The 10,778-nt window shown below is 41.8% G+C and overlaps 1 protein-coding gene across 1 annotated transcript; it reads left to right on the plus strand.

Annotated features, from left to right (window-relative positions):
- Nucleotides 1-5,387: 5,387 nt before the first annotated feature.
- On the plus strand, nucleotides 5,388-9,752 carry LOC128756101 (neurogenic differentiation factor 6-A-like). The gene is made up of 2 exons (XM_053860309.1): nucleotides 5,388-5,468; nucleotides 7,500-9,752. Exon 2 carries the CDS (start codon nucleotides 7,506-7,508, stop codon nucleotides 8,376-8,378), a length of 873 nt encoding a protein of 290 aa, XP_053716284.1. The 5' UTR covers nucleotides 5,388-5,468; nucleotides 7,500-7,505; the 3' UTR covers nucleotides 8,379-9,752.
- The last annotated feature ends 1,026 nt before the right edge of the window (nucleotides 9,753-10,778 follow it).

A 10,778-nucleotide genomic window follows, 5' to 3' on the forward strand; every position in this document is an offset into this window, starting at 1 on the left:
GATGAAACCTCAGGTGAAGATAATGACCGGGACAGAGGTTGCATCCATCACGGTGAGTTTCATAAATCACTCTGTGAAATGCCAGCGAGCAACATGAAGGCTGCGGCTTGAGCCGGAGCGGTCACCGAGCCAAGGGCAACGTCTATAAATATCGAAAAATCTTTACATCAAGCTCTGACACGGGTCCCTGAGAGGTGCACTGTCATCCTTCCCCTGGTGGGCCGCTGGCACTAGTGCCGTCCGGGAAGATAAAGGTAGGAATTTATGACAGAAACACGTCAAACATGCCGACCTCGCCGCTGTACAGGCTTGTTCGCAAACACTGGGGATGATAAACATTATCTTGATGTTGTGGACAGATTGTGCAAACAAAGAGGGAACATATGAAGTTCACTCTCTTGCCACAGACTTCAGTCAGTTTGCAGGATTCAGCCTCGGACTGACCCCAGTCCAGAGCGGTGTGGCACCAATAGAATGTTGCTCTGTAATGGTGGTGGGTGGGTGAAGGATCCCAGTCTGAAATCTCACTGTGCAACATGACTCAAAGAGCTTGGACATCTGAGCTTGTTGTTTGGGTTAAAAGGTGAGAATTGCATTTATGTAGCACAGTAATAATAATAATAATAATAATAATAATAATAATAATAATAATAATAATAATAATAATAATAATAATAATAATAATAATAAATTATTCAATCGTTTTAATTAATGAAGTCCTGTATTTTTACTTGATGCGTTTTTTACTGAAATATTCTGCTCAAATATTTTTACTAACTTGATTCATTTGTACATTATTACTTGATTATCTTTACCTGACTGCCATTTCACTTGGGTTTTTTTTTAAACATTAAACAGAAACAGAAATTATTTTTACTAAAAAAAAAATATTTTTAATCAATTACTTTATTGTGACTGTTTTCATGTGTGGGTTATGTTACCTATTTTATTTTATTTTATTGACAGCACTTTATTCCGAAGCACTTCCCTATTTGGTGGGATCCCCACTGACCATGGCAATGAATTTGATTCTGATTCTGATGTGATTACACAAGTAGTTTTACAGTGCATATTTTTAGTCTGTTGTTTTTTGTTTATTTTCTTACTAAATAACTTTTTATTCAAGTATTTTTACTCAATAACTGTTTGAATAATAATAATTAAGTATTTTAACTCACTCACTTTTATTTATTTATTTTATTTCTGTATATTTACTCGGCTATTTTCCCCCAAAACAATTTAATGAATTACTTTTATTTCATTAATTTTACTTCCATTGAAAGTATTTATTCCCTTTTATTGAGGTATTTTGATTACTTAATTTTATATTTGATTTTTTTTTTTTACTGGAATATTTTACCTTTTCACTCACTCAGAATATTGAGTTCTTTTTACTCTACTGCTTGAATATTCAATTGTTTTGTTTGGTTTTTTTTTTAAACTGGATTACACTTTTACTTTTCTCAAGTGATTTTTACTAATGCTTACGAGATTACATTATTACCCAAATTTTTTTCATTTTATTTTATTTTTTTTACTTTTTCTACTTATTTTATTTTATTTTTTGAATACTCTTTACGCTAGTATTTTCATTTGGGTATTTTACTTTTGAAATGAAGCATAGACACAGACACAAACGTGTCATATTATTAGCCTTAGTATTTAGTAAGGATAATTTCTCATATTTACAATACTTCTATCTTTGTGTAATGAAACTAGCTTTCATATATTATTAATATATCATATTGTACTTCAGTAGCATCCATGTGACCAAATGACTCCAAAGTAACAGTGCAATTGCATTTTATGAAATATAATCAGTGGCATCTTTGACAATAATCTCAACAGTGATGATGTCATGTGATGAAACGATACTCTCGACATCAGATAGATGAGACACAGTAGTTAAAGATATTATTGTTAATAATTTCTCTTGTGCATAAAGGCAAGTTGAATATCCAGATCTGAGCCTGGTGTGTCTCATGTCGCCTGACAGTTCATAATATCTGACGCTGTCCGTAGACACAGTTCCTGGATGCAAAACATAACATTAACAATGGAAATATCAAGACCAATATTGGGACAAAAATGGATGCATCCGATGTGTCTCATCATCCCAATGCGCAAGAGAGAGCGAGGGTGACCTCTAGTGACGACTGAGTGGAACAGCACTCTTGTGTTTTCATGTCTGATCTCGTGACCGATGTGTTTTCTTGATGCGTCTTCGTGGGGATGAAGGTCAGTCAAGCCACGTAACACGTAACACTCGATATCCAGAATGGCAAAAAAAAAAAAATTCTCTGGCATCCTTGGAGTGAACATCAAGAAAAACAATAAAATAAAATAAAATAAATAATAATAATTAGCGGCCCTGACACACGTAACACTCGATACCCAAAATGGCAAAAAAAAAACATTTTTTCAAAAGTAAAAAATGACGTGTAAACAACTTGTCTGGCATCCTTGGACCATGTGAACATCAAGAAAAACATTTTTTTTAAATAGCGGTCCTGACACACGTAACACTCGATATCCAAAATGGCAAAAGAAATATATATATATATATATATTTTTTTTTTTTTCAAAAGTCAAAAATGACGGGAAAACAACTTGTCTGGCATCCTTGGACCATGTGAACATCAAGAAAAGCAAAGAAATTTATTTAAATCTAAAAGTCAAATTTCGGTGATTTTTAGAAATTAGTGGTCCTGACATGGATTTAACCAGTGTTGGGACTAACAGGCTCGTTACCCGTTACTTCACATTCACAACTCTTTAAAAAGTTTAAAAAGCAGTGTCCATAATAGGCATGAAAAGCTTCCGTGGTGGACGTGAAGCTCGCATTAGTCACGTGACACTCTCACGTTTGGACGGGACCGCTCGCTCGTCTAGCTACTTTGAGCTACTTCTGGGCGGGTCTATAGCTACTTCGGGTGCTGGGGAGTTGGCAACACTGCAAGTGAGAAAAAGAATGGCTGCAATCGAGGACCGTCCAGGCGTGGGATTCTTATTGTGGATATATTCTCATTATGTTTCCTTTTTAACGGTAAAAGACCAGATGAATATTGTTGTGGCGTGCAAGCTATGTGGCGTTGGCGACCTCTAGTGACGAGTGAGTGGAACAGCACTCTCCTGCCCAGAAGGTCCTCATGATGTGAACAGAACCTTTGAAACCTGAGTCATTGTGACTCAACTATGGCTGAAAAAGTATTTCTCGTGTGGTAGTTTTATTTAGCAGGGTGTGAGTGCCTGTTCCTTCTGTGGGTTTTTTGGGAAAATTGGTCCTGACATGGACGTAACACTCCTCCTTTCATCTAAGATGTGAAAAAAGACGTTTTTTAAGTTTTACAAAAAAAAAGACTACAAAACAACTTGTCTGGCATCTTTGGACAATGTGAACATCAAGAAAAGCGAAGGAATTTATAAACATACAAACATCGATTTCTTGGAAAACTGGTCCTGACAACACTCCTCCTATATCCAAAATGGCCAAAAAATGATGTTTTTTCAGAAGTAAAAAACTGACATGAAAACAACTAGTCTGGACTATGTGCACATCAAGAAAAGCAAATATATTTTTTGAAATGTAAAAGTCACTTTTTTTTTTTTTTTTGGAAAAAATGTGCCTGACACAAGGACGTAACACTCCTCCTTTATCAAAAATGGCAAAAAAAAAAGACATTTTTTCAAAAAACAAGACTAAAATTTTGGCACACAAACTTCACAAACCTTTGAAGGCAGTGTGGCAGCAGGGTGCTGTTTTTAAAACTCTGTGTTTGGGACTGGTGCACGATGCAAAGAGTGGCATCATAATCGTGTCTATAGCCTTCAGATCAGAGGAGGAAAAGTCTGTTGGTATTGTCAATCATTTTGACTTTCCATCGACCATATCTGACGTCTTCCAAACAAGGCTGCTCCTTTCACTCGAACGCTTGTTCGAGATCTTCTTCATCAGGTCAAATTCATCAAGTCCATCCCGTCTCATGTCCTCATCCAACCGTCAGTACTTGGTGGTGGTCCCTGCTCTGGTGTCGGAAATGTCAGATTGAAACCATTGTCTCCACGATGAATCTCCTGAAGTAGTAGGCAGCGTGCCACATTTTCAGCACCATGACTTTTTAAGTGACAAAAACTTCTGGGGGGCAACTTTTGGAAAACAGCACAAAAAAGAATGGATTCAAAACACGTCTTTTCTATGTCTTTCGGCATGAACCTGGAGCATTAAGACCCATTTCTGTTCCCTTTACGTACCAAATTGTACCCGTCCTTTTTAACCACGCTTCCATACATTCTTTACGTTGGTTAGTCAGTTCACCAAAACATCCACCAGGGGGAGCAGCACAGAGTCAAAAGTTTATAGCAGCAACAAACTCCAAAACCAACATGGCGACTGTGGAAGAAGCATTGATAATGCACCTCCTGCACAAAGGACAAAACTGAGGCAGCGTTGCAGGAGGCGGTGGCCAGTGAGGCCGTTACATATATCGCGACTGGGGGGGACGTAGAATTTCCGCCATTGTTATGTCTTCTTCAATAGAGCTGCGTATCGCGTAGTAACAGAAACGCTGCCCCCCATGGTGCCCAGTGGTACTGCTGTCGTTTGGTGCATATCTGCATAAGCTTTGTGCAGAAATCCGTCCCCATCCGGACCCATACGAGCCTAATGGACCTGGAGAGTGAAGTGAGTCTGGCCTTCCTTGCTCAGTGGAGGGGAGAACGTCGTCAACAGAGTCCAATCCTCATCGACGCTCGATAGCAGAAGCAGACAGTGATGTCAATGATGGTTGTTTTTTCACGGCCACAGAGCCATGCATCAACAGTGAGGGTCGGGGGCAGCAATAAAGCTGTCGGAGTTTGTGTTTGTTACGGCAGCCTTCAATCTGCTGCGGGGTGTTTCAGCGCCGATAAATAATTAACAAAACACTTAATTACGAGAGCGTCTCCAATTTGCATTTTCAATTAAGAGCAGCGAAGTGATGAGATTGAGTTTGACGATTCTCTGATCAGCAGCCGAGGAGGCTGAAACAAAGAGGAGACTTGAGAGGAAGAGCCTTCAAATCTTGAGAGGGATTATTGGAGGGGCGCCCCGGGGCAGACCTGGAGCCCTGCTGGGGGTTGGACTCAAGCCCTCCAGTGTTCATGACACACCACCCTGGACCCTGATGGGAGTAGGAGACGCTGAAATATTGGTGGTTCTAGTTGAGTTTTGCAGGCGAGGAGCACGTGGTGCAGAGGTTCAGATGAAGTGGCAGCAGGTGAGGAAGACAGGGAGAGAAGCAGAGAGGGAGAGAGAGAGAGATCCTCGGAGACGCGTCTCTGGCACCCAGCTCGGTGACGTCGGCAGCAGATGGCATCACGTCTTCACTTCACGGTGCAAGAAAGAAGGAGGCAGAGAAGACGAGGAGGCTGACTGGAGGATGTGGAGCGGCTGAGGAGACGGCAGAGAGCGACTTCTGTGACTCAAACAGGTCAGTATCTGACTCTCCTCATCGCTGGCTGTGTGTTTCAGTGGCAACACACTGAGCTCAGGATTTCATTTTTATTTCTTTAAGGTTGTTTTAGGATTAAAGAGTGTTTTCATCACCAATAGTTCAGAAGTCTCGAGTGGAGTTTGATGTAGAAATAGACCAAAAATACGACGTTATCAAAACCAAAGCAAGGTTGACATCATGAATTTTCCTTATGATGTAACACAGTTTTGAAAGCTGCTGTGATTATATCATGGATGTATTTTTTATGACGATTTTTTTTATTCTGGAGTAAGAGAATTAATAGACATAACACTGTTAATCATATATTTAATCATAAATGAATAATACAATAAATAATCCTAAAAAATGCAAAAAAAAAACAGTTGAAATTACTGTGTAAAGTTCTTAGAGAAGAGGATGATGTAGTACGTGTGAAGTATGAGTGCAAAATGGCCCAACCTTTTTTTTTAGGATTTTTCTGAGACTTTATTTATGAATTTCTTTTTGAAATAATTAGATTTTTTTCACTTTTCACTATGCTTGTTGCTCAAGATGCAGCACTTTCTCAACAAAAATGCTAAAACATGTCAGATAATCCTGAACACATCAGTGTAATGTAAACTGCCAGTGTCTGTATCATATTAAAAGAGGAGAGAAACAGAGTTGTCATTTCTCTCAAGCTTTTTTAGCAGTGCATTTCTTGTGTATTTCTCTTTCCTCTGCTGTCTGGGATCAGGAGGATCAGGAGGTGTGATAACTGTCTTTGTACAGTCAGACACCTTTGCTAGGAATGAACACATATCGTGACTAACTTATTACCATTCTTACCTTCATGACTCTTGATGAAAATATGTCACGTCTTGATGCCTTTCGATATGAGGCACTTAACTGTATAAACACACAGTGTACTAATACTATTCTCCTCTGGCTTCCACAGAAATAGGTGTTATTACAGCTAAATCATTTCCCTTCATTTTGTATTTTTTTGCGCCAGATATCGATTCATAAAATGCCTCAATTGCTTGTTTAACATGTTTTTCTACTGCTGCGAGAACCAGACTGTAAACAGTAGGATTTGTGATGATGCGGCAAGTTAGAGGGTCCCTCTGCTGTGAAACATTTAAGTAAAACACTGACTGAAATATCAACAACCAAATCTAAATGTGTTTGAATCACAAGTCCCTGGGGGGCCCTGGTGAATCTCATGGATCTGGGAACAAGGCAGGACGGTGCAGGCAGTGTCTCGGTCAAGAGACCCCACAAAGTGCCTCCTGAAATTGGATGGATGGAGGGGAGCAGAGAATTCATTCACTCATTCATGTCCTTCCACCTACTAGCTCAAGGAGGTTGTTCAGGGCTGCGGTCTGGGCACTTGGGGTGACACCCTGGGCAGGAGGCCACTCCACCTCGGGCTACATGACCAGCTCACCCCCCCACAGCTGATCAGTTCAGAGCCCACCGCTCACCTCTGCTCTGTGGGAGGAACCCAAGCGAAGCCCACACCGGTGCTGGAGGCACATGGAGATGCACCTGCTGCTCTGGTTCTGAACTGAATCTTACTAATAACTTTATAGTGCTCCTGAGAGCCACGGAACAAACTAGTGTAAAAGGTCTTCCTTTCTATGTATGAGGTACATGACTGATACAAATTTAGAGATTATGTTTTACTAATCTTCAAACCTGAAAAAATGTCAGATTATTATGAAATGATGTGTGAATTGAAAATGCAGCTGAAAAGTAGCCACTCACTGTAGTTATACTTTTTAGGCGATGACAGGGAACAAATACTTTATAAATAGCACAGATTAAATTGTCTTTCTCAAAATTTTTCAGATCATTCTGGTGTCAAAATACTACATTTTCCCACCTCGCCTGAGAAGTACAAGAACATTGAGTAGCTACTTTTGAGTGGTATTTTTGAGCCGATATTCTGCCAAGTCAAACCTTAAACCGGAACCCTTGCTAGCACCAACCTGAGGTGAGAGATTCAGATGATGGTGATTTTGCTCCTGTCGACGTGTGCTGCAGGTGGACATGCTGTCGTTCGACGATACTTCCCTGGGCCCGTCCAGTGGCTCCTTCAGTTCCAGGTGGGAGGCCGACAACATCAAGTCAGTGAAGCGCGGCGACAACGCGGCCCTGCGCCACATGCCTCAGTTCGCGGCCGAGAAAGAAGGAGGACTGAGTGAAGAGGAGGAGGGCAGCGGAAGCCTGAGAAGAAGAGGTGCGAGGAAGGCCAAGCTGAATCAAGGCCGACTGGACCGGGTCCGACAGAGGCGCATCGAGGCCAACGCCCGGGAGAGAAACCGCATGCACGGGCTGAACAGCGCCCTGGACACCCTGAGGAAAGTGGTTCCCTGCTACTCCAAGACGCAGAAGCTGTCCAAAATCGAGACTCTGCGCTTGGCCAAGAACTACATCTGGGCTCTCTCAGAGATCCTCAATTCAGGGAAAAGGCCGGACCTGCTCACCTTTGTCCAGTCACTGTGCAAAGGTCTCTCCCAGCCCACGACCAACCTGGTGGCCGGATGCCTGCAGCTCAACGCTCGCAGCTTCCTCTCCGACTGCTCCTCCTTCCCTCTGACGCCCGAGGCGGTCGGTCTGGGCCCGGCAGACGGCGGCAGAACCGTGACGCCGTACAGCACCAGATACGAGTCCTTGTACAGCAGCCCATCCCCCGGCTGCCCGAGCCCCGAGGCCGTGGGGAGACTCAGCCCTGCGCTGAATTTGAACAGGATTTTCTCCCTAAAGCAGGAGGAGGTGGCAGAGTACCGCAGCTGCCACCTGGGCCTGCGGCTCTGCTCCATCGGTCAGGGCTCCTCGGCGGAGCTCGGCCCGTACGGCATCCATCTGCGGGACCAGTTGTATCAGGTGCAGGAGCAGTTGAGCAAGCCCTTTCACACTTAGCACGACAAATGCTGCAGTCTCATGAAGCGAAAGACAAGATGTGGACTGAATGTTGCTGTGATTCTGATGCCGATTCTGGGTCCTGTCATGTCCATGTCTCAGACTGAAGACCAGTCCCCCGTAAACTCACTCACTCACCTGTCCCTCGGTAGCCTCGGTAGGCCGAACAAACCAGTTTAATCTCTAATAAAACACTGAACAAACAGCAGATCTCACACCGTTGGAAGCTCAAGACGCACGATGGAATCCCTCCAGCTCCCTGAAATGAACACAGCCAAGAATTTGTCGAATGTGAGGCGGGAAAAGACCCAAAAATCTGTTCTGCAGCCCCCTCCCACCCCCTCCACTGAGGGACATGTAATTTAATTAGTTCTCTGTCCAAACAAGCCGAGAGATCTATGCAACCCAACATAACACTCCCGTGCTTCATACTGAGGTTATGAATACAGGTCATCTGGGGTCACTTCCCGTCAGTCCTCCACCTGGACCCCCTGATCTGGATCCTCCTCTCTAGTCACACCTTCATGTGTTCTCTCATCATGAACCTCACTGGGTGTCTTCCGACTCTTCACCTCCCACATTCTTGGTCCAACTCCGTCTCTCCTCTCCAAACCATGCGTCCTCTCTACCTTCTCCACGTGTCCCTCTGATGCACCCATTTCTGGGTCTTGTCCTGTCTAGTGACCACCTCAGAGTCGTCATCTCTGAGCAGTGAAACGCTTCAAGACCGAACCGTGCATCACACGACTGTCTTATACAGCGTCACTTCACCTCCCAGGAGAGTTATGTCGTGAATATGAACAAGAAGGAGGAGTAATGACTGAGAGTTCCATGTTTAGGATCCACCTGAAGTCGACAAAAGTGTAATGTAAAGTGGGAATGAAATAAACCTCTTCTCTTCTCTTGATCTTTGTCCATTACTCTCATGTTCTGACATCGATCCTCCTCGCCCTCCTGCCTCGCTCTCGTCCACACATGTATTCCTCCACTTGGATTCCTCCTCTCCTTCACCTCCTCTTTGCACTCATCACTATATCATCAACAGACATCATGGTCCATGGGGAATCCTCCACCACTTCATCCGCATAGCATAAATAAATATGAATGTAACTGTATAAATGTATTTAACATATAACTGAAAACATATAATAACATAAATGAAAATGGCATCCTTGTCATTCATCCATTCATTGAAGTGTTTTCCTCTTGTGTATAATATACAGTTGTAGCTCGGAGTCTGTCTATTTATGAGGAACATATGTTACAGTGAAATATCATCACGAACTGAAGGTGTCAAGCCTGTTTCATTCATTAAGTCTGTTTTTCTCTTTCATGAATTGAAAGTTCAAACAATCTCAGTAAGATTTTTTTGGAAAGGCAGTTCAAGTTAAGAAATGATTTTGAAGATTATGTCACATTTACAAACTTTGGGTCAGAGTTACGTCATGGCTTCACCACAGAAGACACAATGAAAATGCACCACTTCCCTGATGAGATTTTCATTTTTTGGATTTATTTTCGGCAAGATTCAGGAAAATTGCTTTTGTGGAAGCTATAAAATTTCTTTTTGATATTACTGTATTCTGAAAAAAAAGCAACTCAAATAAAAAAAAAGTTTAACTTGTCTGCTTTACTTTAACATCCTTTCCATGATCATGGTGATGATGATGATGATGACGATGAAGGTGATGATGATAGGGGCGAGAGGCCTCGGACAGTCCATATTTCTGAGACAAATCATTAACTTCTTGTGAGCTTATTTGTACTGTGTTCATTTTCACCAAGAATATGGATGTGAGTGACTGGATACTCACCTCAACAATGTTCCTAAATCCTCATAAAATCACGACACCTTTGCCAACTTTTATTAACGCAACAATGTGTGTTACTCCGATGATATCAACATTTAGATGACGCTTTTGTGAAGCTCAACTTCGACCGGAGGCAAAGACGGGACAAAAATCAAAACTCTTGACTTAGCGTTTACTTTCTGTTGGTTAAAATACTGCAGTCAACGCATTTTTGCTTCACCCTGAATGGTGAGCTGTCAATAGCAGGAATAGAAATCAAATCTGTCCGGAAACTTCTTCTGGCTTCTTCCACAGAATTCAGTAGAATTGATTGTTTCTATTTTTAGTCCAAATGTTTTCGTTGGTTTTGTAATACAAAAGGTCACAAAAAGCAACATTGAGTGTAGATTACAAGTTGAGGTAATTGAAAAAAAAAACAAAACACAACAACAACAACAGCAACAACGAACAACAGCCAAAAAAAAGAAATACAATCCCCACCAAAAATAAATACATAAAATGAAATGAACAAACCAACCCATTATCCACCTACCAACCTAAAAACTACGCATGATCACTACAGAATGGAGTTTTTGTAGATGTTATCAAG

This window comes from Synchiropus splendidus, chromosome 3, assembly GCF_027744825.2.
Source record: "Synchiropus splendidus isolate RoL2022-P1 chromosome 3, RoL_Sspl_1.0, whole genome shotgun sequence".
NCBI lineage: Eukaryota > Metazoa > Chordata > Actinopteri > Syngnathiformes > Callionymidae > Synchiropus > Synchiropus splendidus.